The sequence below is a fragment of the Lutra lutra genome, chromosome 6, assembly GCF_902655055.1.
Source record: "Lutra lutra chromosome 6, mLutLut1.2, whole genome shotgun sequence".
Lineage (NCBI taxonomy): Eukaryota > Metazoa > Chordata > Mammalia > Carnivora > Mustelidae > Lutra > Lutra lutra.
Genome location: NC_062283.1, coordinates 2,566,649 through 2,594,600, shown reverse-complemented (window position 1 = coordinate 2,594,600; position 27,952 = coordinate 2,566,649). Strand labels below are relative to the sequence as shown.

The window sequence follows — 27,952 nt, the reverse complement described above, 5'->3', positions numbered from 1 at the left end:
ACTTAACATTTTACAGTCTATTTTAGAATGAGTGTTATACCATTCAAGTCAAATATAGAAACTTTATCACTGTTTATCACCTTTATTTTAACCCCTTTGTGTTGTGTATTATGATGTGTTATAATTTTTGCTGTCATTCATCAAGAGCTTACTTAAAAAATAGTAAAAAACTTGAAAGAACTCCGGAGAATAGTCGATTGTATCTACCCAGATATTTCCTATTCAGCTATTGTTCTCTCGTTTCTGATGTTCCAAATTTCCTTTCAATTCTCTTCAGTCTAAAATATTTTTTTAAAGCTGTTCTGCTACCAATGAATTTTCTCAGTGTGCTTTCAAGTGAGAATGTATTTATTTCACCTTTATGTCTGAAGGATATTTTTGCTACCGATAAAATTTCAGAATGAGTTATTTTTCTTTCAGCGTTTAAAAAATATTCTTCCATTCCTTTCTAGCTCTGGTGGTTTCTGATAAATCCACAAACATGCAACATCTTTTCATTTTCCTCTGGCAGCTTTCAATTTCTTTTCCTTTCTTTAATTTTTAGCGATTTGCTTGTGATGTGCCCAGACGCGATTTTTCCTTGGATTTATCCTTCTTGAGCTTTACTGAACTTCTTGAATCTGATTTATGTGTTCTGCACTTTCTCGGACTGGGTTGAATTTAGGGCCAAGTTGCAGGGGAACACAGGGAGAAAAACAGCAAGAGGGTATGCCTCATCCTTTCGGGATCGCGTCTCCGCCGAAGAAACAGGTCTTACAAACCGGCCGTCTACATGCGTACGTTTGGTAGGGCGGTCACTAGCCCTGGCTGGACCATGCCCAGACGTCAAACTTCGAAGAAACGGCCAAAACACTACTATGTGGAAAATGCCCGCCACTTGCTCATTTTCTTGAGGGCGCTAGAAGGTTTGAAGTTTCCTCCCGGAGTGCCTCGGGCGGACAAAAAGCTGGAGAATGTGGGCATCGATCCCACCACCTCTCGCATGCTAAGCGAGCGCTCTACCACCTGAGCTAATTCCCCCACCGCGTCTGGTGCCTTCCAATTTTCCTTCCAGGAGTCTATGCGCGAGTCTCCGCTTCGTTACTCACTGCTTCTGGTGCCGAGAACACAGGGCATGTTAAGGCCATTAACGCAGAACAGGACTGAGCGCAGAGCGCGTCTTCTCCAGACGGCCCCGGGCCGGGGCGGCACGGGTTCCTCTGCGGGAGAAAAAGGGGAGAAAGTCGCCAATACAAAGACCTGGTGCCGCCGAAACTGCCCCTTGAGCGTTTTCCCGGGGCGGCCATGGGGTTGCCCGGCGCTCCCGGGATGGGGACCGCCGGCTCCGCGCAGTTACGGCATCCGGGAGCAGGCGGTGGAGACCATGCTGGGTTGGGAGCAGGAGGTGGAGACCGTGGTGGGCTGTGGCCGCAAAAGGAACCGAGTGTTTCCGCCCGGTTTCGAACCGGGGACCTCTCGCGTGTTAGGCGAGCGTGATAACCACTACACTACGGAAACCGCTTGCTCAGAGGGCTATTTCGTACTTCTGAGATCCGCGTTCGCCGCGGGAAAAGTGGGCCGAGCCGCAGTCACAGCAGGACCCACGAAGGGCTCCCGAAGAAGCGCGCCAGGAAGCACGGGGGCATCCGGGCTCAGGAACCAAGGCTGAACCGTGCGGAACGGAGACGAGGAGGGAACCTCGGGGGAAGCGAGCCCGCGCGGTAGTAGGAATTGTTCGGCGTGGGGGTGGGGGGACGATGCCTGTTGAATTATTTGAATTAAAAACGAACGGCCTCGGAGCCTGCGGGCGGCTGGAGCGGGGCCGAGGAGCGCGCGCACTAGGCGGGGAGTGGCCGCGGCGCGCCAGCGCACTCTGTGCCCACTTCCGCGCCCTCCTGTCCCCCGCCTGCGGCGCGGTCTCCACCACCCGATGGCAGCCGCGGGCCCTTTCCCCGGGACCGCAAGTTTAAATCTGGAAAATAACGGACCTTGGATCTTTTTTTTTTTTTTTTTTTCCGTGAGCGCACACGGGACGGGGGAGGCAGTGACTTCGCTCCCACCAAAAGTGATGGGCTGTAGGAGGTGGAGGAAGGCGGGGAGGAGCCTAGGGGACGCTGCAGGTGTAGGACTGGGATCCCGGGGAGAGAGAAGGCGCTCCCAGCCGCGCCGGGAGGGGCATTTTTGTCTTGGGCGCTGAGCGCCCTCAGTTCCAGAGGATCAGCGCGGACACCCGTTCCCGGTTCTCCGAACCCAGGGGAGCCGGTTTCAGTGGTGGCAGGAAGGGCTCTCGGTTCCTGGAGATTGAGGTTTATGAGAAGGTTGAGCCTGGGAAATAAGAAAGGAGAAAGCGTGACACCTGGAGACGTGAGATCCAGGTGGAAATGCGTGGACCTGCGGCACGGAGAGATTACATGACATCCGAGAGCAAGGGAACCTGTCTCTGGCACCTACCAGGGTTCCGAGAAAACCCCCCGCAGGCAGTTACAGGTGGTCGTCACCCTGCGCCGCCGCCTGGGCCCATTGCTGTGGTAAGCCCACTTTTAAATAACAAACAGAACAAATTCTTCCGGGTGGCGTACTACATGATAAAATAGAACCCATGAGGACCCTTTCCAAGGCCATACCTGTGTCCCAAGACAGATTTTTCGCTAGGGACCCACTGAGCTGCAGATTGACCCAATGCCCAGCAGGAAATGCTGTCAGGTAATGCCCTCCCCAACTGACAGATCTAGTGACAGTCTGAGCCTAAGCCTTAGAGACACAGAGAGCCCAACACGAGGCTCTAGCAAGGGCTTCTGGGAACAGAGGGGATCTTCAGAGACCCAAGACTGCTTTACGACTATGATGTCCAGCCTGGAGGACTGAGGAAAAGAAAAATCTATTTGGTTGTGCTGAGGAGCTGTCTTCCTGCTGTGCATGGAGGCCCCTGCCCTAGTGGCAGGCCTCTCGTCTTCCCTCTGCTCTTGCTCCAGACTGGACACAGCCGACTCTTTTTCATCACTGAGGCCATTACTTCAATGTTACTGCAGTAGAGAGCTGTTCCTGGACCTCTCTGGAGGAATCAGTGCCCTCCCTATCTCTCTCTTCATCATCTTTATAAAATTCTGTCTTGGGAATGATATTAAATTATTGTTTTATTTTCTATATTTCCTCTAGGAGATAAGCTTCTGGACAGGTTGCCAGCCTCCATCCTCTCAGGGTTTAGAGTTAGGGTGCTCTTCTCAGCTACTGCCTGTTCAGACCTTAGTGACACGGAGGGGACAAGCTTTCCTCTGGGTTGTGTTCTTCCAGAGGGTAAGTGCAAGGAGAAACATTTCTTAAACTAAGGCAACATGGCAGCTGTGAGGCCTTCTGGTTTTCTGGAATGGACAAGGTAAATGGGCACAGCTGGAAAGAAGAAAGATTACTTCACCAGTGACTTTTTGGATACTCGTTTCTGCTTCGCAATCATACGGGACACCCTTTGGAGCTCTTACTGATTCAGTGAGAAGGCAATTGCAATGATTCACTCATACGAAGTAGAAATAATCAGCTTTTCTTAGTGGCCTGCGTGATCAGATAGTGTTAAGGACTCTGGTTATGACTGTAACACATTGGTGGGAATCTGACTATGGTAGTCTGGAATCTTCTGCTTTTACTCCCTCTGCCCTGAAACCGAATCTGAGGCTATGACTGGAAGCTAGGTTTTGTTGCATGCAGAAGAAATATATAGAGAAAATTTCTGTGCTCCTTTCTGGGCACTGGCTGTCAAATCAGACAAGAAAGGGAAAGAAAACCTGAGTTTTCTCAATTTATTGCTCTCTTTTCCTTTACACCTCCACTCAAGGCATTGCCCACAGCCTTTTTCTTTTCTTTTCTTAAAGATTTATTTATTTGAGAGAGAGAGCATGAGTAGGAGGGGCAGAGGGAGAGGGAGAGAAAATCTCAAGCAGGTTCCATGTTGAGCTGGAAACCTGATACAGACATGGGGCTCCATCTCGAGACCATAAGATCAAAACCATAAGATCACAACCTGAACCTAAACCAAGAGTCAGTCACTTAACCAACTGCCCCTCCCAGGCACTCCCATAGTTACATTTTAAGGATGAGAGGTCATTCAGTTGCTATACCAAAGTGAATTTGCAAAGTCTCAGAAAAATGAGAGAACAGGTTTTGAAGGTAAATTAAGAGTGACTTACTTTTTTCAGAGTCTGCATGGGATAAAATTCCAGGAGTGAAGCTGTTGGACGGGCCAGGCTTCTTCATGAATGGCTCTGGTGCCAGAATAAAGTATTTGGACGGTCTCTTTAGCTAAGTTTGCTGGTAAATGAATTTAGTCTGGACTGTAACTGAATTTGCATCTTAGCACCCCTCCAACAGGGGTGGAACTAAGAGCTGAGTGCAAAGTGGAGGGAGGAGTGTCAAATCATATCATAGTGGTCTGGGCAGAGAATCCGCACACTCTGTTGGAGTTAGACAGCTTCATTCACTCCACACATCCTACTGCATACTCCTAGACTCTGGAGCGTGGGGGGTCAGCATGCCCCCTGGGATTCAGGGATAGCTGCTAGGTGGCACTGGGCCATGGCCCTTGGGAAAGAAACCCTTTCAAAATCTGACCTCATATTGAATTACATGGAGAGGTATGAGGAGCCACTGCTCCTAGTGGAGAAATGACATTCCCTAAGGCAGGGTGGCACAAAGGAAGAGGAATTGGGGCTCGGTTTTGAAGTTGGAGGCACCAACTCTGTCCAGCAGGGTTTTGGGTGGAACTTACCTCTTCTGGTCTGAAGATCCCAGTGTGGGGGTTTCAAAGCGAGTTTATTTTCTTGTGTAGAAAACATCAATCGACTTACCTGTTTCAAGAACAAAATGAATCCAATCAACAGAGACGTTAAGAAAACATACACTCCCACAGTCCCTTTTACAAATAGCAGGTTTGGGACTGCAGTCCGAAGTTGAGGCACATTAAAGAGAAGGTAATAAAGTCTTCTAGGCTTCTAAATGCATTTGAAGGGGGAGGTAGAGTCCCTCTAGAACGTGAATTATTATTCACCATTCAGGGAAATGCTTGAGAGATCTGATGGTAGTGTTAGTTTTCTTAAAGTTTGATTGGTTACAGCGCACTGCTAATATCCATGACCTTGCTAGTGATTGGGTACTGGAGATAGCCATGACTGTGTTAGGAATTTCCAAAGCAGACTGAAGCCTAAATACAATGGGAGGTCTGGTACCAATGAGACTGCAAGTAGAAAGGCAGTGCCTGAGCAAATTCCTAAATACTTTTCTTCTTCAGGGGACATGCCAGTGCTATTAATGGTGGTTGTCCCTGGCAGGGCGGTGCTGTTGGTGGCATCTGAGTTTTGACTCCAGTGTCTCCTCTTCCAAACTTTAAAAGGCTAAGTTTGGGCTCCATTATCCTACCAGGTCATAGCAGAGCCAGGATGGAAGGAGCCGCGTACCCTAGACCCTTCTTTCCTATTTCCTGACACTCAAATTCTCTGGGCCTCCTCCCACGCTCTTTCAGCGTCCGTTTCAAACTAGGATAGGAAAATTCGTCCTTTTGCTGGCCAGGATCTGTTCTGGGCCCTTTTGTCACCTGGCCCGCTCCCGGGTGCCTCTGTGGCCCCGGAGGGGACGAGTGCTCGCGGAGGGAGCCACCGGGACCTGCCGCCGGCGCCTCGTGGGGTGGCTGTTCTGCGAACACCTGCGAGGGGACCCCCGTTGCACTTTGGGCCGCCACCCGCTCCCAGCCGAGCCCAGCCCGGTACCCTGGTCCCTTGGTACTCACGAGATCTAGGTGGTCCTGTCGCCTTGTGAAGGGCTCATCGCCTCCCAGCTGCTGCTTCCTCCGGGAGGTTTTTCTTTCCGATCTGTGATTCCCGCGCGTTCTGCCGTCATCCTACAGCAGCTTCTCTGCTCTGTCGGTTATGGGACGGCGGCAGATTGTGTTGGCCTGGGCTTGGACAGCTGAACCCTGGAGGAAATGAAGCGGGATTCTCAAGAGAACAGTAACAAAGAGGCAAGCGTTCCTGAACGGGATACTTTCTCATGCAAAATGCGCTGATACAGAAGATAGTCAATTTGAGCCAAATTCTTGTTTAATTCCCTTGGGCGTCTTTCCCAACCTCCCCCCTCAGTCCTCCTCCAGGGTGTGGAGGTATAATGCAACTTTTATGAGGCCCTCCTCATAATGAAACGGCTTCAGAGGGATTATTTGATCTGATCCACGTCGGTTATAAATAACAGAGCATACCACCCCTATTTCCTCCCAAAACAAGGGAAGATCCCGAGCCAGCCAGGAGTCGAACCTGGAATCTTCTGATCCGTAGTCAGACGCGTTATCCATTGCGCCACTGGCCCTACCGACGGTGGTGTCTTCTAAAGCGTCATTAATTAGTCTTTACGAGGCACGGCGGAAGCCCAAGTGCACCCGGCCCCCATCCGGTTTTTCTGCTCTCCAGCTTCCCAGCTGAGAGAATGTAAAGATCTGTGGTCGGTCTTGAAGACTCATTAGTTCATTATCCTGCCAACCTCAGGTCATAGACCTCGTGCAGAAGCACCTGCCAAGCCCCGGATGATGGCGTTTTTACAGCTTAGCTGTTGGAGAACTGGTGGAAGCCGGGAATCAGGGACCAGCGTGAACAGACAGAGTAAGGAAACACTCTTGCCGACCTAATGGGACTGATTCTTACCCAGTCTGGGTTTTCTTTCCTGTATTCCTAGGCGAAGAGCACACCCAGCACCTGGGGCCTGTGCCGTGAACTGCCCTTTGCTCAGTGGTCTTCCTCATTGAACTGTATATGCCTTGAGGGCAGCATCCTCAATGTCTACAGGAACTGATTTTCCACTAAAAGTCTGCGTGCATGCGTGAAGAATTGAGACAAGTGCCTCTGAGCTTCAGGACAAAGGCCTAGCTTGTGGGGTAGGTAGGCATCCCAAGTCTGTGATTCTGTGCTATTCTAACTCGGATGTTTAAATGGAAGAGCAGAGGAGGGCTGTCCAGCAGGGGAGTCTCGTTTCCTGAATACAACTTGGAGGCTCACAGTGGCGGTTTCTGTGCTCAGGGGTTGCAGCTGGGTGTGTCCATTAAGGCTAAAGCTAGTGACGGCCAGAGCCAGAGGCTGAGAGAAGTAGGCTTCCTAGGTGAAGAGACTGTCTAGTCTGATGAGAAGAATGAGAAAGCTTAGTGAACCAAATGCTCACCAGACTGACATTTTTCATACCATTTACGTGGCTGGTTTTGAGTTTTTCCTAATGCTAGTGATCAAGGGTATTTAGAACATAACGCTTATGCAAAACTTAATACAAAACTTACTGAGATCTACCCCTCAAGATCCTTCCCCAGTAATGGGAAATTCAGCAGTAGATCCACAACGATTGAAACTACGACATTCAGTGGCTTAAATAAAGTAGTTTTATTATCGCACATAACAAGTCCAGAGGGTAGGCAAGCTGTCTGCCTGTTAATTCAGTGGCCCCATGATGTCATCAGGACCACATTTTAAATAATTCTTTGTACTCTGCCTTTCTCAACCGATGGATCTCACATTCCAGCTGGTTTCCCTGCAGTTCCCCAAACTCTCACAATCTTAAAATAAAGTCCAGAAGAAAACAGAAAACAGACAGGTTTCTTTCTGGTATCTTGTTGAGGACCCCTTCTCTATATGCGCCCAGTAGATGTCCCCCACACTGGCTAGATTTGCATCTCACACTCAACTAATCCAATTATTTCCCAGAGTAGGATCACTGTGACTGATTTGGTCAATCATAATTCTTTGTTTGGGGCTGACAGTGAGGTCCATCTCCTCCAAAGCCAAGGAAGTAGAGAGAAGATTATGTGACTACAAGTATGTTTTTGTTGGAAAGGAGTCCTGGTGGCAGTGGTGCCAGCTCTGGTGTGGCTTGGCCAAGCAATGTCAGCTGCTCCAGCCCCATATCCGAAATCAAATTACTTTTAAAGCATTTTTGAGAGCAGAGAGTTTACATTAACCTACATTAGACCATAGCTAGATTTCCAGATCCTTCCAGAGCCTCAAAGAAGGAATTTGACCTATATAGTTTGTGTTCAGTACTGTATTCCGTATGAGTACATGACTTGCATATGACATTAATTGTACATGATTACATATGGACTCTGACATTGACATTGTATAATTGTGGCTGTTAATAAGGCCATACATCCCAGATCTTTACAACTGCTCTGTAAAACGATCCCATGGTTTCTAGACGTGAGGTGTCAGAGGCTAATGAGTGCAGCACAGAATGGAGGGCTGGCGCTCAACGGGGAACCGAGGCCTCCACCCACTTCTCTGGGGGCAGAACAGGTGTCTTATGTTATTAGTTCCAGAAATCAGTAATTTATGCCACCTACATTTGTCTATGACATCTATGTTCTCAGCGCACACTTATTTCTGCAGCGTCTTCATAGCTGTTGATATTTTTGTTTCATTATTACAGTCTGCTCATCTCCAGCACAACCACAGTTTAACATTTCCTGTCTTAATTTTACTTGCTATTCTGATCATTGTTCATGGGAAGAAAGTTGATGTGGAAAGCAAGAGCAGGTGGAGTGAGAGACCCAGGTTAAAATCTTGACTCCGTCTTTTATTAGCTGTGTGGAATTTGGACAAATTAACTTTTCAGTCACAGCATGACCTTGTCTGCAAGATGAGGACGATCGTCACATTGCAGATTTGTTGTGAGATCAAATAGCAGGACACAGTAAAGTCCTGGCAGATATTTCAACTGTCAATAAAATGTCATCATCATTGACAGCAATGTCCAATTCCGTCCCTGCCTTCTAAAATTTCATCTCAATGACTCGAAAGGCATTTACTGCATATTCATTTGCCAAGCAAAACGTGGACCCCTAAGGATTCCCAGACAAAGCTTCATCCTCATTTCTCAAGGAACTAACATCCAGTCAGAGAGACCAATCTAAACTCGTAATTACAATGAAACAGGAGAAGTGCTACCCCAGAAATTAAGAAGAAAATGGGTGAGTGGTGTGGAAGTGAAACAATGAACTCTGGAGGGGAAGTCGGGGCGGGGGCTCTCCTTGACCAGATCGCAGCAAAGCTTAGTCTCGAAGGAGAAACAAATTTGACCTTGTGAAGAAGGAAATACAGGGCCAGAGGTTCAGGCTGTGCAAGATCAAAAGTTGCAGAAGGTGCCTGACATACTGGAAGAAAGCAGTTTGCTGTGGTAGAACCAGGTTTGGATGGGCGTGAGGAAAGGAAACTGGAGCAGCAGGGAAAGAGGCTGGAAAGGTGGGGGTGGGGGAGACCAGGCCCTTCACATATAAGGACAATATTTTTTTCTAGATTTGGTGGTTCATTTCCTATATATTTTAATACTTTTTTGCACATATGGCATGCACGTAATAAAAAATTAAAACATTTTGAGAGATAGGTTGGTGCCAACTTGTAAATAACTTTATCAAGATAAGGAATTTATCCTGAGGGCAAGAAGGCAATATATATATATATATACATATATATATATATGTATATATATATATATATATTTTTTTAATTATTTATTTGTCAGAGAGAGAGCACAAGCAGGGGGAGCTGCAGGCAGATGGTGAAGTAGGATCCCCACTGAGCAAGAAGCCCAATGTGGGGCTTAATCCCGGCACCCTGGGATCAGGACCTGAGCCAAAAGCAGGTGCTTAAGCAACTGAGCCACCCAGAGACCCACAAAGTGAGTTTTTAAGGAGAATGTTCTCAGTTCTGTGTCTTGGGAAGATTGAACCAGGCACCACTAGGGCAGACTGCCAGGGGGAGAAGCCACATTTGGAGACCCGGTAGTCTGGACAGGTATGACAAGGACTGGTCTGGCCATTGAGTGTGAGGAGGGCTCAGAAAGGGGAACAGAGGTCTGGTTGAGGTGGAAAAGACAGACCTTGGTGATTCATCGAAAGTGATGAGCAAGTGTATTGAGGATAACGCTTGTATCTGTGGGTCAGGAAATTCCAGTAACCTTCACTGAATACTGAAAAAAAAAAAAAAAAAGAAAAAGAAAAAAAAGAAAAGTGTCCTGAAGGATATGAGCTCCAGGTTCTAGTCCCCAAAGTCTCTTGTGTAGCCCTGATTCTACCAGAACTTTCTTTGAGTCTATGAGCTATCCCTGCATCTTTCCAATAAATCCAGCCTTTTGTCATTTTTAAGGTAGTTTGAATAGGGTTTTGTTCCCTGCAACAAAGAGTCTTGAAGAGTAAAACAGTGAAGATTCCATTCGTGAAATTTCCAGAGGGCTGAGCATTTTTATCAAAGCTCAGTATTCACAGGTGGAGAATGAGCTGTGGTTACTTTTAGGGAACTACTCCAGGAGACCAGGAATGTCAGTGGGGGATTGAGGGGTGGACCTAGAGAATCTTCAAGATGAGACGGTTTTCGTGTCAAGTCCCCAAGAGCCAAAGCATACTCATCCCTCCCCACACCCGAAGTGTGTCTTCTCTCTTATGAAAACCTAAACTTCTAGAATCCTAACCCATATCTGAACAAGGATTAGCAACAGGCCAACTCTTTCCAGTCTTACACAGTGATTAAACACAAGTATGTGTGTAGCTGTGAAGTCTTGAATTAACAGGTTGGACACGATGTTTCAATTAAAGTTAGCCTTCCCACCACCACTGAGGTCAGGCTAGCCATCTTTACCCAATCTTTACCCAGATTCCTCTACCATTGTAACTGGCCACTGGTATTTGCTTGGGTTCCCCTTGGATTTGTTGCTGTAAAGCTCACCGAAGCCAATAGTGATAGGAGCTGACGAATCTGAGAATTCCTGATGGGAGAATGATCTTATTGAAGAGAAATGACTATGGTACTTGATAAATGTTAAGAAATTTAACAATTCTAAATTTTTTAAAAACAGGCTTGACCAATGGGAGTGTGGTGTGTGGTGTAGGAAGCCAGAGAGGAGACTCCTCTGTCTCTCCCATTTCTTTCCCCCACCCACCCTGCACCTGCTATAATCTCTCTTTCAAATTCTCTCTCACCTCCAGGACATGGTTCTTACAGAATGTTTGGAAGAAATGGATTCTAGGTCCTCTATGTAGGCAAAATTTTAACATTATAGAGCAAGAACAGGTACAACGAGCAAGCGAGATGCCATAGCATCGAATCTGTGCCCAGAACCAACCTTACTCAAGGGAAAGTGTGAAAACCCACAGATATGGTTCTGGATTCAAGACCTGCCCCCAAGAACTCCCAAAGCCCCTAAAACACTCACCAGATAAGAAAACCAGCGTGGCACTGAGTGAGAGGATGAAAGAGAGGCAGAGAAAGGTGATTTTTGCTTCCTTGTGTGAGCTAGTTTCTTTCAAAATATAAGGAATGTGCAACAGCCATGCCAGGAACACAGGGACACCTGTCAGGAAAAAGGGCCACAGTGTGTCTGGTCAGCTTGGTCTGTGGCCTTAGGGCAAAGTCCCAAGACCTTATGTTGTCACGTTAGCTCCCCAACTCTGTTTCTCTCCTTTCATTTGCACTGGGTTATCTTTTTCCTTAGTAGTCCCTGACCAGTTTCTAAGGGGCTCTGCCCAGAGGAACCCCACCCCAGCCCAGAGCCAGGGTGGTCAAGGGGCTCCTCTTCCTCCCATCTCTTTTCTAGGATGAAGGTGACTGTGAAGACAAAGTCCTGTTTCCAGGTATCAGGAAGGGACTGAGGGAAGGCCAGGCGTATAAACCTCAGGAAAAAGGAGAGATGAAGGGAGCTGATCAGGAAAATTCGACCAAATGTGAAGTCTGAATTAGGGAGGGAGAAGGGAGAAAGGCCAACAGCTCCCTCTAAGGTCCCCTTCCTTCCTGGGTCTGAATCCCCAGAACACTAAAGAAACAGGACAGAGTGGGAACCAATGGGAGTTGGTGGAAGCAGAGGGATGCAGGGAGAGGAAGCTGCCAAATGATCTAGAAGGTGATTCTAGAATAGTGATTCTAGCTGGGGAGGTGTCCCTAGAGTCCTGACCCAAACCTCCCTCCCCCCACGCTGAAATGAGCCACTGCTCCTGCTGGGAGCGATGGGGCAGAAAGAGAGGCTGACTATTTCTGGGAGGAGCAGGGTTGGTGTGGGGCCTCCCTCTTGAGGCCAGCACTGACTTGATTTTGATGGACTCCCACCTGTGACCTCACCACTGCAGGTGAAGAAGGGAGCACCGATTGGAGCTGAGAGCTGCCTGGCCTCTCTCCTCCCCCAGGTGGAGAGGCAGCAAGTCCCCCACACCAGGGTGCAGCCACACAGAAGGGTGCTGATTGAAAAAAAAAGTGAGGGGAAGGCAAATGCATTTGATTTTCTCAGTTCCTTTGGGATTTCTCCCCATTCTTAAAGACCTTTATGAGAGTCCAACCTCCTTGCCTTTTCTCATACTCAGTGGGCATAGTTCCCCCTACCTCCTCTTCCCCTAACCCAAGCCTCTCCAGCCCCATGCTGACCCTGTGACCCTCGCCAGTAGGGTCTTATGTCCCCCCGCCCCCACTCAGTGGAACCCCACAGCCTTGCAGTGTTCCTATGCTTTTTCTGGGTGTCTTGGTGCCCTGTCTCACCACCTGGCCTAGAAGTCCCTGGAGGACAATAGCCCTGACGTAGTCTCCCTAGTATCACACTTAGCCCCCTGCTTCACATGCAGGAGGAGCTCAGTGAATAACTGTTAACAGGAAGGGGGGAAGAAATGGCATACGCCAAATGCATTCCTTGGTGATGTCAAGAGAAGTAAAGTTGTTTGTGAGGCTCAGCATTCCCTGACATGGTCACTTCCCAGAAATCACAGCCCCTTCCCCCCCCCCCCCCCCCCCCCCCCCCCCCCCGTCTCCTATGGTAATGATCCCAGTTTACCTTTTCTCTTATTTCTTCTTGTAATCTGTTTCAGCGTTCATCTTTTGGCTGCACTCTGTTTTCTACAACACCTTTTTACACTGAGTACATCCTAACCTCCTCTTCCAGAGTACAACCTTGTGGTCCTTTCCTGTGTCCCCACTGGTAGGAACATTCAGTGACATCATAAGTCTGTGAACGCTGCCTTCCAACAAAAAGGTGAAATCCTATCCTGCTGCCCTTGTTTTTTTGTTTTGTGTGTGTGTGTGTTTTTTTTTAAAGCATATCATTTCCCAGGGGTACCTAGCTGACTCAGTCCATGCAGCATGTGACTCTTGACCTTGGGGTCATGAGTTCGATCCTCACATTGGGTGTAGAGATGACTTAAAGAAATAAAGGGCACCTGGGCAGCTCAGTCAAGTGTCTGACTCCTGATTATGGCTCAGGTCATAGAAAAAAAGAAGGAAAAAGAAAAGAAAAGCTCAGGATTTCTCAGGGTCTAGGTATCTATAAAAAATTCCGTACACGTTCCCTCTGGTGCCCAAATCCCCTTTATCTGTGTTGTTGAGGGTCGTGGGACATTGCTCAGTGCCCTTTAGTTCGGTGGAAATCTTTTATCAGAGTTGGAAGATTAAGAGCAAATATTATATAAAAACTTCAAGAAGACTGCAGTGGCATTTTCCTCCTTGGAACATAATATACACAGCACCTTTCACACCACTCTCCACATTTTTCCATCTTACACCACAGTTTTTGTTTGACAGATCCTAGGCACCTATCCATGAACAATGGTAATTTTTTTTTTTTTTCAAGAGAAGAAAGAAAAGAAACTGGGATAGAAATGCCAGCGAATTCTACATAATCTCTCCCACATCGCCCACCCTCTGGGTAAACACACACACACACACACACACACACACACACACGCACGCACGCGCGCCCCTGTGGAGAGCTCCTTCCCCATCCTCCCATCTCAAAACTGCGAAGTATGAGGGTTTTTTTTTTTTTTTTTTTTTAAACCCTCGTTTAACGTAGCAGAGAGACACCGGGAACTCGAGAGCCCCAATCTCTGTGTCTGTCCCAGGGAGGGATGCCCGCGGGCGGGGAGCTGCGGGCTCCTCTCCCACCCGCGGTGGCTCGGATCCCTTCGCGGCAGCAAACAGCCTCTAACATCCTTCGGCTTCCGACCGGTTGGTTGGGGGAGAGCGGGAGCGAGGCGGGGAGCGGGGCGGGGAGGTGCCCGCCCGTCGGGGTCGCCCGAGCGTCAGCCCCTCTGTGTCCCGGTCGTCTGCTAAGTGGCCGCCGGCGTCTCCGCGCGCAGACCGGCCCCGGTGCCCCCCGGCGTCTCCGCGCGCAGACCCGCCCCGGTGCCCCCCGGGCCGTCAGGACCCGCCCTGCTCCCGTGTGCGAGAGGCGGCCGCGGCGCTCCAGGGGAGCCCCCCGCAGAGACGCCGGCCGTGTCTGCGTAGGCCGTGTAGCCGGTGACCGGAAGTGAGAAGCAGGTGCTCCAGTGGCGCAATCGGTTAGCGCGCGGTACTTATACAGCAGTATGTGTGCGAGGGATGCCGAGGTTGTGAGTTCGAGCCTCACCTGGAGCATCGTTTTCCAACCAGAGGCTACATCCCTCGAGGGAGACCCTTTCCTCTGCTGCCCCAGGTCCTTCCGGACCATGTCGCACCATCTTTGATGTGTCTGAACTTGTTCTAAATCCTGTGACCTCGCCGTTCTCCGCGGCGCTTGTGAAATCGAACAATGTCAAGCGTTTGCAGACTGAATCTGCTGCGCTGCAGTGAGTTAGTTTCTCTCTTTATCCCCACCGGGTCCTGCAAGCGTTCCCCCATGCACAGCTCCTGACACCCCGCCTTCCCTCTTTGCTCTAATGGTGATGGTTCCTCGGGGAGCGCCTGGCACATACTTAGAAAGTGCTTGCAGTGGTAAGCACTGAACTCCATGAGAGGGAGCTCAAAAGTGAGAAATTGTACGAGGTCCCAGCCTGATTAAAGTTCCAGCTTGGGAGAACAATGAAATTTCTGATTTCAGATGGCGGCATCACCTCTAGTATTGTCCCCCACCACCCTTAAGTCCACCCTGATGAACCAACAACCAGGGATGATATAGCAGCTTTTGCCAACTGAGAAACAACCTGGTGTCCTCAGATGATCCAATTGTCTGGGGCTGGAACAGGATGAGTGATAAAGAGCCGAGAGCAACCAGAAGTCTGTAGAACGTCACAGGAGTGAGCATATTGTTGTGCCTGAGGTATGTAGGAAATAGTAATTTTTGACTTTTGACTCCCTTAACCCATTTTGCACCCCCCCCATCACTCGTCTGTCAACCACTAGTCTGTTCACTGTATGTATGGGCTGGGTTCCACCCCCCATCCCACATGCCAAAAAACCTACTTTTCATGAACCCTGAAGCAGGAAAACCAGCAGCAGGACACAGGATCACTGAAGGCTCCAGTGCAGGACATCAACTCTCATGTTAAAGACTACAGAGCTCATTTAGTTCTTACTGTCTTTGGACAGAATCTCTTGAATATCAAATTCACAATTCTTGGGCACAACTAATTTACCCTGTACAACCATATTTCCAATATCCTAATTGATTAACAAGGATAAACTTCACTAAAGAAAACCAGTTTTTAAAAATTATTTTTATTTTTTTAAAATATTTTATTTATTTGAGAGAGAGAGAGAGAGAACAAGAGCAGGGGTTAGAGGGAGAAGCAGTCTCCCCGCTAAGCAGGGAGCCCAATGTGGGGATTGATCCCAAGATTCTGGGATCATGACCTGAGCAAAAGGCAGATGCCCAACCAACTGAGCCACGAGGCACCCCAAGAAAACCAATTTCTAATATTTCATTATGTTAATTAGCAGAGTCTCTGATATTAGTCAAGGATAAAGAAAATAGAAATCTTTTTAGGGGTCACTTCTGCACTATGCATTTCTCTTTATGATGCCAACTCACCATCCTCCAGATTGTGATATACCCACACAATGGCCTGACCCTAGAATCATCTTAAATCTTAATACACACATTTATATTAGGCTGTGCAGTTTATTAAATTATTGGTCCCTCTCTGTATCCATACCCAGATTGTGTGTGAAGTGTATGTCTCCATCCATAGTTGATTATTGTTCTGAAATAGTTCTCATTCTCTTCTGCAATTTGACCTTGGAACTGCCTCACCTATCATTGGACTCTGTTTCCTTTCCCTTTGAAGCTGGACTGGATTGCCAACTCTCTAGAGCAATGGAATGCAGTGAAAGCAACATTCTGGGGCTTGTGAGCCCAGGCATTAAGAAAATATGTCAGCTTTCCATTTTGCCTTTAGGGAGAAGCTAGATTCCATGCAAGAAGTCTAAGACTGTGATGTTCTGAAGAGGTTCCAGCTAATCACAGGGAAAGCCTACACAGAGATTCCTGACCAGCTCCGAGCTGTTCCAGACATTCCAGCTGAAACATCAAACCTGAAGGCCATCGCAGATATTCCAAGCCTAACTTATACCCCATGGAGCAGAGAGAAGCCATCTCTGTCAGTCCCTGCCCAAGCTATAAAATCATAATAAATAATCACTGTATTAAGTCACTATATTTGGATGCACTGTTTAACCTACTACATTTGAGGTGGGTCTCCCTGCCCCCCACCCGCCCCAGTTTTATAGATAACTGAAAAACATGGTCCATTGACTTTGGGTTTGGCCACTCAACATGGGACAGAATCAATAGCGTCCTTATTCCCAGCCTGGACCTTAAGAGGCCTTGCCTATTTCCACTTGCTATCTTGTACCTCTGTCCTTGATATAAGAACAAGACCCAGCTCACTCAGTGGTGTGAACAGGAGGATAAGAGACATAAAGAGAAAAGCTCTCAGGTTGTTCCTGTTGCCTGCAGATAGAAGTAGAGTCTCCCAGTGGAACCGGCCTAGGTCAGATGACTTCCCCAACCAGCCTGTATGAAATCAGTAATTATTGCTGTGTGCCACTGAGCTTTGAGTATAGTTTATTAGGCAGCAATGACTAGCTCCTTCATTCTGTCTTTGTTGAAGTATCACAGACATCTTAAGAGGAGTTCATAATTCAATTCTTGATGCATAGTCACAAAATCATTAGAAAAAGACAGAATATGTAAGCATCATCACTATGTCCATATTTTCCCATTTTTTATTTTTATCATATACTCTTATCTGACCTAGAGGAAAAAGGGAAGTAAGATTAATTCCATATGCTTTGCATGGTTATGGACCACATAGAGCTGGTCCAGAGAGCCTATGGCAATATAACCCGAGAGCCTATGGCAATATTAGGCCTGATGCCTCCCATCCACCCAGAACAGTAAAAACTGTTCCTTCTGCATGTTCCTTCAACTCCCATTAATGCCCAACTCCATGACAGTGCCTTCACTCTCAGCAAGTGATCTTCCCTTCTATTTCAGAGAAACTAGCTCTTCTGATTCACATCACCTTCTCCCCCAACCCCATCTCAATATACATCTATAATTCATCTGCATCACTTTCCAGATTCCACAATTGCCACCTCATCTTTCTAGGGAAAAAAATCTCTCTGTCTCTCTTTTAGAGACTAAAGTCTTCATCCACACCTCCAAATTCCAACTCCCTACTGACAACTTAACCTAAAGATATGTATATATACACCAGCCTGCCATCTTTAAAAAGACACACAAAATATGGGGTAGCAGGGAAGGCTTCTCTGAAGAGTTGACAGTAGAGTCACCGTGTTTGAAGAGAAAAACTAAGATCCATACTGCCGGGTTCAATATAATGCCCCTTCTCTCTTCTCTTTAAAGTTTATTTCCAGAAAGAGAAATCTGAATGAACATCTCTCCATTCCTTCTGGTCCTTAACCCACTGCGAACTGGCATCCACCCACCATTTTCCTAAAACTGTTCATTAAGGACATTCAGGTGATCTCCTCGCAGAAATCCCACCAACCCTAGATTTTTTTCTAACTTGAACTCAACAAGTTTTGGGCTTTGACTAATCTCTTGTTGGTGAACTTCTCTATTGCCTTCTCTAACTCTCCTATCCCATTGTTTTCTCCTTCTCTCTATGACATTTCCCTCCAAGATTCTGTCCTTGGTCCACTTCTTAATATTAAGCTAATGTGGGTCTATATTAATGACTTTCAAAGATCTGTCATCTGCTGAAATTTTGTGTAAATTTTTCTGTGTAGGATGCCTGGGTGGCTCGGTTGTTAAGCATCTGCCTTCAGCTCAGGTCACAGTCCCGGGGTCCTGGGATTGAGTCCCACATCAGGCTCCTTGCTCTGCAGGAAGCCCACTTCTCCCTCCTCCACTCCCCCTCCTTGTGTCTCCTCTCTTGCTGTATCTCTCTCTGTCAAATAAATAAATAAAATCTTAAAAAAAATTTTTTCTGTATATGTTATCACTGAATAAAATTTAAGAACCATAAATCTATATTGTACAATCATATGGCCTAAGATGACATCCTGTATCATATTAAGAAGGACCACCTTCCTGTGCTCCAGATTCTTGGCTCTGGCTCACTTCTGGATTTCTCCACTTGCACACTCCACATTGTACTAGTCAGGGCTCCACACAGATACAGAACCAATATATACATGGCACTATATCAATATATCAATACCTGTATCAGAGATAGATATAGGTATCACACCAGGAGTCTGAAGACCTAGGAAAGATTTTGCAGTTCGAGTTTGAAAGAAGTCTTGAGGCAGAGGTCCCCCTTCCTCAGAAGACCTATCTTTTTCACTTAACGCCTTCAACTGATTGGACAAGTCCCACCCACATTATGGTGGGTAATCTGCTTTACTCAAAGTCTATTGATTTAAATGTTAATCTAATCTAAACCACACTTTCACAGCAATATCTAGACTAGTGTTTGATCAGATATCTGGGTACCATGGCCTACCTAACTTGACATATCAAATTAGCCATCGCACAGGTATCTCAAAATTAATGTGTTCTTAATCTTTATTATTTTCCCCCTGAAACCTCTTCTCCATGCATTCATCTTTGATTAAAAATTACCACTGTCCCATGATTGATGCTGAAAACATAATTAAGACCTTCCACATGTCTGTTCTTTTATATTCAGTTGTTGACTAAATCCTGTCATTTTGACTTCCTTTACTGAGATTATTTGCCACCATTCTTCTCCTCACTCAGTTTGTTATCAGCACACAGGCCTTCTGTTTCTCTTACACCTCATGCTCATACCTGCCTCAGGGCCTTTACTCTTGCTGTTGCTTGTACTGTAAGATTTTTTAAGTAATCTCTACACCCAAAGTGGGGCTCAGACTTACAACCCTGAGATCAAGAGTCATATGTTCTGCTGACTGAACAAGCCAGACACCCCAAGTTGGTGGTTTTAAAGTCTTGTCCTTCCACATAGTGGTGTTAACAAATGATTTCTTCATAATTTGAGTCACAGCTCAACTGTCATCTTTCCAGAGAGGCCTACTCTTACCACCCCTTATTCTGCTAACAGTATTATTAAGGTATAATTTACATACTATAAAATTTACCCATTGTGTCTGTAATTAAAATATTTTTAGTAAATTTAGAGTGTTGTGTAATCATCACCACAAACCAGTTTTAGACCATTTCCATTTCTCCAAAAGAGAGATTTCCATCTCTCCCTTGTGCCCATTTGTAGTCAGTCCCACTTCTAACCCCAGGCAATCACTAATCTACTTTTTGTCTTAATGGATTTGCATTTTCTAGGTATTTCATGTAAATATGTAAACATGTCGTTCTTTTACATCTGGATTTTCCCCCATTTTTTAAAATTTAAATTCAATTAATTAACATATAATGTATTATTGGATTCAGAGGTAAAGTCTAGTGATTCATCAGTCTTATATAATACCCAATGCTCAGTACATCACATGCCCTCCTTAATGTCTGTCACCCAGTTACCCCATTCCCCCGTTCCCACCTCCCGTTCAGCAATCCTCAGTGTTTCCTGTGATTAAGAGTCTCTTATGGTTTTTCTCCCTCTCTGATTTCATCTTCTTTTATTTTTTTCCTCTCTTCCCCTATGATCCTCTGTTTTATTTCTTAAATTCTACATATCAGTGAGATCATATGATAATTGTCTTTCTCTGATGGTCTTATTTCACTTAGCATAATACCCCCTAATTCCATCCATGTTGTTGCAAATGGCAAGATTTTGTTTTTTGATGGCTGAGTAGTATTCTACTGTGTGTGTGTGTGTATATATATATATATATACATATATATATATACCACATCTTCTTTATCCATTCATCTGTCAATGGACATCTGGGCTCTTTCCATAGTTTGGCTATTGTGGACATTGCTGCTATAAATATTGGGGTACAGGTGTCCCTTTGGATCACTACCCTGTATCTTTGGGGTAAATAACTAGTAGTGCAATTGCTGGGTCACAAGATAGCACTACTTTCAAATTCTTGAGGAATCTTCATACTGTTTTCCAGAGTGGCTGCACCAGCTTGCATTCCCACTAACAGTGAAGGAGGCTTTCCCTTTTTCCACATCCTTGCCAACATCTGTCATTTCCTGACTTGTTAATTTTAGGCATTATGACAGGTGTGAGGTGGTATCTCATTGTGATTTTGATTTGTATTTCCTTGATGCCAAGTGATATGGAGCATTTTTTCATGTGTCTGTTGGCCATTTGTATTTGTTATTTGGAGGAATGTCTGTTCATGTCTTCTGCTCATTTCTTGATCGGACGATTTGTTCTTTGGGTGTTGAGTTTGGTAAGCTCTTCATAGATTTTGGATACTAGCCCTTTATCTGATATATCATTTGCAAATATCTTTTCCCATTCTGTCAGTTGTCTTTTGGTTCTGTTGACTGTTTCCTTTGCTGTGCAAAAGCTTTTTTTTTTTATCTTGATGAAGTCTTAATAGTTCATTTTTGCCTTTGTTCCCTTGCCTTTGAGACATGTCTAGCAAGAAGTTGCTGCAGCCCGTGTTCTCCTCTAGGATTTTGATGGATTTCTGTCAGATCTAGGTCTTTCATCCATTTTGAATCTATTTTTGTGTATAGTGTAAGGAAATGGTCCACTTTCATTCTTAGGCATGTTCTATAACCATGCTTACTCATGTTAATTTCTCTGATTCAGTAGCATACTGTTGTCATGTTACAAAGACATCAGGATGGAAAAAGTCAGGAATGAGGGGCCATTTTTTGCAGAAGCAGAATGGACTTCATGCATATGTGCCACAACTTTTATAGAACATTACTGCTGACTTTGCATGAAAGCCAGCTGGGGTGTTTCTCCAATACTTAGCTTTAGTCATTTTGGTGTGAGCCTCCATTTTGATGACAACAATTTCAGGAGGTAAGAGAATTTTACATAATTTCTAGAACACTTACATATCTATGCAAATACAATATAAAGAAAGCTCAGTACTACTCATTTGAAATGCCCATGTAATTTAACATATTAAATAGACCTGATGAGTTTAATGCATGCTTTGAAGTATTCCCAGAACGCTCTGGAAATAATCACAAAGTTCTTCCAGGTCAAAAGACTCTATTTAGAATTTGATTTTGTGAAGTTTGAGAAAAATACCAAAAAAGTTTTAAAGCACTTGGTCAAATATGATCAAAGGTCACTGTGAAGCAACACTTTGTTACCTACTTAACCAAAGTGATAATAAAAGATTTTAAAGGCAAATATGGGAGGTCACATGGTTGTTGGCAAAAATCAGCTTTTTTAATATTAAGAAGGTTCTATTTTCCTAAATAATCAAAGACCTGAAAAATATGGGGAAGTATTTTGGCAAAACATAGAATCCTTCTTTTCAAGGCAAATAACTTTAAAAAATATTTTAACAATCCCAAAATATTTTTTGATTTCTTACCAAGTGCAGAACAACAGTTCAATAAACTTTGTCTTTTTTACAGATGAAAGAAATTAAAAATCTAGTAGTACATAAGTGCACTGTTGCTATTAAAGTTTTTTTTCTTAAAAAACAAACAGGCCCGCCCCGCCCCGCCCGGCCCCGCCCGCCCCTCGCCTCCCGCTCAGGCCCGGCCCGCCGCCGGAAGACCCGCCGCCCGAGCCAAGTCGAAGAAAAAAGGACTAAGTGCAGAAGAGAAGAGAGCCCGCATGATGGAAATATTTTTTGAGACGAAAGATGTATTTCAATTAAAAGACATGGAGAAGATTGCTCCCAAAGAGAAAGGCATTACTGCTATGTCAGTGAAAGAAGTCCTTCAAAGTTTGGTTGATGATGGTATGGTTGACTGTGAGAGGATTGGAACGTCTAATTATTACTGGGCTTTTCCAAGTAAAGCTCTTCATGCGAGGAAACGCAAGTTGGAGATTCTGGAATCTCAGGTATCTGAGGGAAACCAGAAGCACACAAATCTACAGAAAAGCATTGAGAAAGCTAAAATTGGCCGACATGAAACAGAAGAGCGAACCATGCTAGCAAAAGAGCTTTCTTCACTTCGAGACCAAAGGGAACAGCTAAAGGCAGAAGTAGAAAAATACAAGGAATGTGACCCACAAGTTGTGGAAGAAATACGTCAAGCAAATAAAATAGCCAAAGAAGCTGCTAACAGATGGACTGATAATATATTTGCAATAAAATCTTGCGCCAAAAGAAAATTTGGTTTCGAAGAAAATAAAATTGATAAAAACTTTGGAATTCCAGAAGACTTTGACTACATAGACTAAAATGTTCAATGTTGGTAAAGGATCTATGTACTTGTGAATATGTAATTTTTAAAATGTTATTCAAATGTACCGAATTGCCATTTACCTATAATTGTGTTTATCATTTAATTAATTTTAAATAAAGTACAAAGTGGAAAAAAAAACAAAAAAAAAAAAACAAAAAACAAACAAACCAACAAACCCTTATAAGAAATTCATTCAATCCTATTCCCCTTGATCACACTTAAAATTCCTTTCCCAAGATTCCTTTTTCACAAAAATTCTACAACATTCTATTCCCATTTTAGTTTGTCTCTTATTCTCTTTCCCATTCAAAAATAACCAGCTTAACCTGAGGACAAATTTCCATTCATTTCCCTAACCAAATATATACCACCATTTCTCCTACTTATTCTTACCAAAAACCAAACCAAACAAACAAAACCACACAAGAAACCAAAAACCAACATCTTAACTTCCCTTGCATATACAACTGTTGAACTATTTCTAGTAGCTTTAATTATATATATTAATTAGAATTCTTAACTTTTAGAAATCTTAGTTTCTAGTGAAAACCAAATAGTAAGCAATTGTGAACTGTCTGTTATACCAGCATTCTTTAGATTGAGAAATTTATGAATACATTTTATAATTTCTAGAAACATATGCCTTTTTAAAAAATTCTCCAGGTAACACCAACATATCCAAATATATTTTAGTTTCTCTGTAATAAGAAGCCAAAAGTAAATAAACCTAAGTACAGTTAATAATGTCTCAGCATTTTATCTTATCTGGACGTGTACATGTTGAACAACTACACATCATCTAATTTAATGTAGTGTAACTCTAATGTTTTAAGACCAAAAAGATGTGGGGAAACTAATTTCATAGACATAAATATTGCTGAAAAATTTATGTATACTTTTACCTTACATCTATTTAATTCACTTGCTCTTAATAATTATGTTTAGATGACTTATGAACATTACATGGACACTAAACAGATCAACATCATTTTTAAGTTATCTTCCTTGCTAACAAATTCTGTAATTTGAGATAACATAAGCTTATTTGGTTTTTAGTAAACCCAGATAGAGGTATTATATTTAATGCCAACAACTCTAAAAACATACCTGTTTTAATTAAATCAACAAACTTCAGATAGCTTTTATTTATTAAAGATTAATTTAGTTCATGTGAACCTAAAAACATTTGGGTTACGTTTCTATTATATTTCTGATAATTTAATTTATGTAAGTGCTTTATTTCCTTAATCCTCTTTTACAAATTAATCTTGGCAGTGCCATCTGGAGGTAGAAAATACCATATATGTACCATACAGATATATGAACATACAGAGAGACGCAAACAGAGACCTTATTGTTTTCAAGTTTAAGCTATGAGAAGGGTATAACAATGCGGAATTCACTAGTTCGTAAGAGAGTAGCCAGATCCAAAGTTTTGTGGCAGGTGGGATAAACTGAGGTTAGCTGCTCAGATGGCAGAAACTTTTTCAACTGGTATTTGTGGAGAAGACACTGACAATTTGTATTTGTCCTTGACAAGTAGCCTCATGGAAACTGTGGGCTAGATGGGGGAGGGGGAGCTTCTAAAAGGTCTTCCTCCACCCTTCCATCTCCCCACCCCCCCACCCCTACGTTTCTCTCCAGGCTTAGGAATTGGGAATGATGTAGATAAGAGTTCTTGAAGAGGTTACAAGCCTTTTGAGATAAATCGGGGAGCTTTTGGGACTGGTGGAAGTGAATGGGTAGAATGTGACCTGCCTCTAGAGCCTCATTTCTCATTTTACAAGTTGTAAGGTAAAGAGAGTAGCTCCCACTTTCTCAAAGAATTGGGTTGTAACTTAAATGACATCATAGATTCATCTCTCCAACTTCATTATCCTCTGTTTGCTACTTTCTTTCTGGGTACCTAGTTCTAATTTAATGTAGGGAGTAAGACTTTGAAAAATTCCTACCAGTCTCTGAATATCAGTTTCCAACCTGGCCAACTTTTGACCACAGATCTACTTAAAACAAGATTATTTTTTTAAAATGATTTTACTTATTTATTTGATAGACAGAGATCACAAGTAGGCAGAAAGGCAGGCAGAGAGAGAGGGGGAAGCAGACTGAGCAGAGAGCCTGATGTGGGTCTTGATCCCTGAAGGCAGAGGTTTTAACCCACTGAGCCACCCAGGTGCCCCAACAAAATTATTTTAAATGTCTTATCATTTTTTAGCTAGAACAAATAATACATATTTCTGGCAGTATGGAATTATGCCCTTTGAGGGTAAGACAGGACACCAGAGAGGGTGCACAGGATATTAATTTCCCGAGATCCAGAGCAACTCCCAAAGACTGCTCAAAGAAAAGAACCAACTGCTGTCTCCAGCAGAAAGCCAAGCCAAGTTCTTAGGACATAAAATAAGATCTAGGAAGCAATAGCCATCTCTGGGAGACAAAGAATCAATAACCAATGCGTCTGGATTTGGAAAGGAAGGGACAATGTGAAATTTTTTCCCTCTCTCAATGGAGTACTACAGACAAATTCAGAAAAGTGGTTTCTGGTAAGAAATTTAACCCTTTTCTGGCTTTTGTGAGTTTTTCCAGGATCCCCTCTGCAGGCTCTGATATCTACTAGAGATTCCCCTTGATTGTTTAAGGCAATAATGTATTGGTTTACCAGAAAAATCTCTCAGTTTTGTCAATTCTGGGAGGGGCCCGGATTAGGACCCTCCTTTGAAAGTAGATATAGGGGTGTCTGTAGGTGATTAATTTGGCAGACTTTTGTTCATGGTCCTGTGAAGGCAATTGGGGCAGAGGATTGGCAGAATGAGTACTCAGGTAAAGGAGGGTGGAAGGGGGCAGTGAGAGTTATGCCAGTCTTTTGTATTAGGTACTTCTTGCGTCTTTAATTTTGAATCAGCTGTTTTTGCAATGAAGCTTTCAATGAAACCAGTTTTGGAATTTTGAAGCCTTTGCTTATAAGCGCACTTCTTAAATGATCTTATCCAGTTAGAATGTTCCTTATAATGGCGAGTATAATTCCAAATTATTCAAAAGTTCACCCATTTTCCCAGAAAGGCACAAGAGCTTGGCCCAGGGACTAGGTAAGTGGATGGAACCTATCTTGCCTCTGGAGTCCGTATACTATTTTAATTACGAGGGCTCTGTTTTCCAATAGCTCTTCTAAAACACTGCAACTCAATGTGTTTTTTGAACAGGATGGGTGATTTCAGGAAGCTTCAAGAACAGAAACCAAAGAGTACTCATCAGGAAAAGTGATGCCTTTATAAAAACAAAAAGGACAAGCCTTTCGAACAGATCCCAGATAAAGCCTGCAGAGCCTAAACAATGCAAAGCAAGAAAAACTTGAATCCAGGAGGAGAGTTACCCTCAAACTCCAGGGTTGGGAGAAAGCGGTGAGCTTGATGGACCCAGTGGGTCCTGGTCCCTGTTTGCTCACCAGCCTCGAAGTTGTTGGGGCACTTCTCTGCATCCCACTTCTCTGACACGAAGTGATGTCAACCTCAAAAATAAAATGGCCAGTTATTTTATTAGCAAAATTGACAATGACAATGCAATAAAATTGCAATAAAAATGACAATGCAAGACAAGTGAACTATGGAAGCACCATAGGCAAGTCTGAAGAGACAAAGGAAAGGTTAGCTTTCATTAGGTTTTAGGAGCCAACTGGGGAGGGTTGATTTGAACCCAAGTTCACTGGAGAAAAACAAGAGTTTGAGGTTGAGGTGATTTCTCCTTGGTGCAAGTGTGGGTTACTGCGCTGTTTCTGGAGCGGGGGGATCTTCCTTCTGAAGCTTATGCAGCACACGAGAAGGGCCATGTGCAGGTGAGTGCCCTCTTCAGACTCCCCCTGCTGAGCTTTAAATGAGGTTTCCTTTATTCATTTACACACACTCACTGTGCCTGTGACAAGCACAGAGGCCAAGGGTTGGGGGAACACAGCAAATGTTCCCTGAGTGGTTCCTCTTGCCCAGGCCCTGCTCTAGGGGCTCTACCTGCACCAACCACTGACCCACAGCATTACTCTGGCTGGCACAATGCTATGGCTCCCATTTCCCTTATGAGGACACTTCTGAGAAGTCATAGCCCTGATCAAAAGGGGTATTTCAGAAAATATTACATCTGTATTTCAGAAACAGCAGAGAGATAGTTTGTGGGTCAAGCTAGAGATATGTGTATGGAAATGGATCTGAAAGGTGTAGGATCAAGCTTAAAAGAGAGGAAAAGTGGATAAGGCCAAATATATTGAGATGGATCCACTCAGCAGAGATTCTGAATTCAGGATTTACATTTAAGTGGCTGGGAATGGCTCAAATATTTTGAGAGGTAGGATGACAGAAAGATGAACCCAAATGTGGCCTACACTAAATGAAGTGGAAATATTAAGAAATCCTTAGTATATGTAGAGGAAGTTATGAAAGCTTTGAGATTATTGGAATTCTAAAGTATTTATTATGTAGGATCCGTTCATCCAAACCAAAGGGTTCCATAACACATGCCTCTCACCATAGCTGTGACAAATAAACTCATGAGTGTAGCCCAGCATCCTAGAAGAGCTTTGTGGGGGTTCTTCCTACACATACAAAATTACATCAGGAGTTACTACCGCTGAACTAGATGCTAAATACAGTCAGAATAACTTGAACCTAGAAAGACAGGTGCCAAATGATTTCACTTAATCACCAAAAATAAGCACAGCATGATTCCCCTAATGGACATTAATGAAACAGTCTGACTCACAGAGATCTTTGCATTGACTCATTGGTTATGGTTCGTAGAACCAATGTATATAAGAGGTCTACTAAAGTCTTACTTGATCTGGAAAAGGAGAAAATTCCAGGCCTTGTGAATATAAACCTGACTTACATAATATAAATCACTCAGACATCAAGGATAATCACGGATCCTTAATCATTCCCAGACTTGAGCCAGTTCCGTGACCCAGAGCCCCTTGAATGACCAGAGAGATAGATTCTCACGAAGAAACCCTAGCACACTGCCAAGAACATACACTGAGACCTTCCCCCCACCCCAGGCACCCCCAGAGGGACCTGCACTCATTCACTATGGTGGCTGAGGAGTGGATAAAGGGATAGAATAAATCTTTGCAGAGATTTATGGTTATTGGCTGAAGTGACAATACTTCCTGGAGACCCAAAGTCTCCCTGGATCACCAGCAGAGGAGGAACTTAATAGGGTCGGATGGTCAATAAAAATCTCGTCTCAGGTCCACGGTTTCCTCTGAGAAATCCACTGTCATTTAAGAGTTGTGGGAATAGGGGTGCCTGGGTGGCTCAGTGGGTTAAGCCTCTGCCTTCAGCTCAGACCCTGATATCAGGCTCCTGGGATAGAGCCCCGCATCGGGCTCTCTTCTTAGCAGGGAGCCTGCCTCCACCTCTCCATCTGCCTGCCTCTCTGCCTACTTGTGATCTCTGTCAAATAAATAAATAAGATCTTTAAAAAAGAAAGAATTGTGGGAATATAT

At 44.4% G+C, this 27,952-nt stretch overlaps 1 protein-coding gene, 1 long non-coding RNA gene and 4 other non-coding genes across 6 annotated transcripts; 2 read left to right on the top strand and 4 right to left on the bottom strand.

The window, feature by feature from the left end:
• Positions 1–947: 947 nt before the first annotated feature.
• On the bottom strand, positions 948–1,020 carry TRNAA-AGC (transfer RNA alanine (anticodon AGC)). The gene has a single exon. It is a non-coding gene; the product is annotated as a tRNA-Ala (tRNA).
• Positions 1,021–1,424: 404 nt separating this feature from the next.
• TRNAV-AAC (transfer RNA valine (anticodon AAC)) lies at positions 1,425–1,497 on the bottom strand. The gene has a single exon. It is a non-coding gene; the product is annotated as a tRNA-Val (tRNA).
• Positions 1,498–1,976: 479 nt separating this feature from the next.
• LOC125102083 (uncharacterized) lies at positions 1,977–12,204 on the bottom strand. The gene is made up of 5 exons (XR_007128019.1): positions 12,063–12,204; positions 11,197–11,334; positions 5,750–5,935; positions 4,736–4,814; positions 1,977–3,366 (listed from the first exon to the last, which is right to left on the bottom strand). It is a non-coding gene; the product is annotated as an uncharacterized LOC125102083 (long non-coding RNA).
• TRNAR-ACG (transfer RNA arginine (anticodon ACG)) lies at positions 6,249–6,321 on the bottom strand. The gene has a single exon. It is a non-coding gene; the product is annotated as a tRNA-Arg (tRNA).
• A 2,074-nt stretch (positions 12,205–14,278) lies between the features above and the next one.
• TRNAI-UAU (transfer RNA isoleucine (anticodon UAU)) lies at positions 14,279–14,372 on the top strand. The gene is made up of 2 exons: positions 14,279–14,316; positions 14,337–14,372. It is a non-coding gene; the product is annotated as a tRNA-Ile (tRNA).
• Positions 14,373–21,772: 7,400 nt separating this feature from the next.
• Positions 21,773–22,596, top strand: LOC125102596 (meiotic nuclear division protein 1 homolog; the record flags this gene model as incomplete). Its single annotated transcript, XM_047733933.1, has 1 exon — positions 21,773–22,596. A coding segment is annotated over one exon (687 nt), but the record flags the coding sequence as incomplete, so codon positions are not given.
• Positions 22,597–27,952: the final 5,356 nt, after the last annotated feature.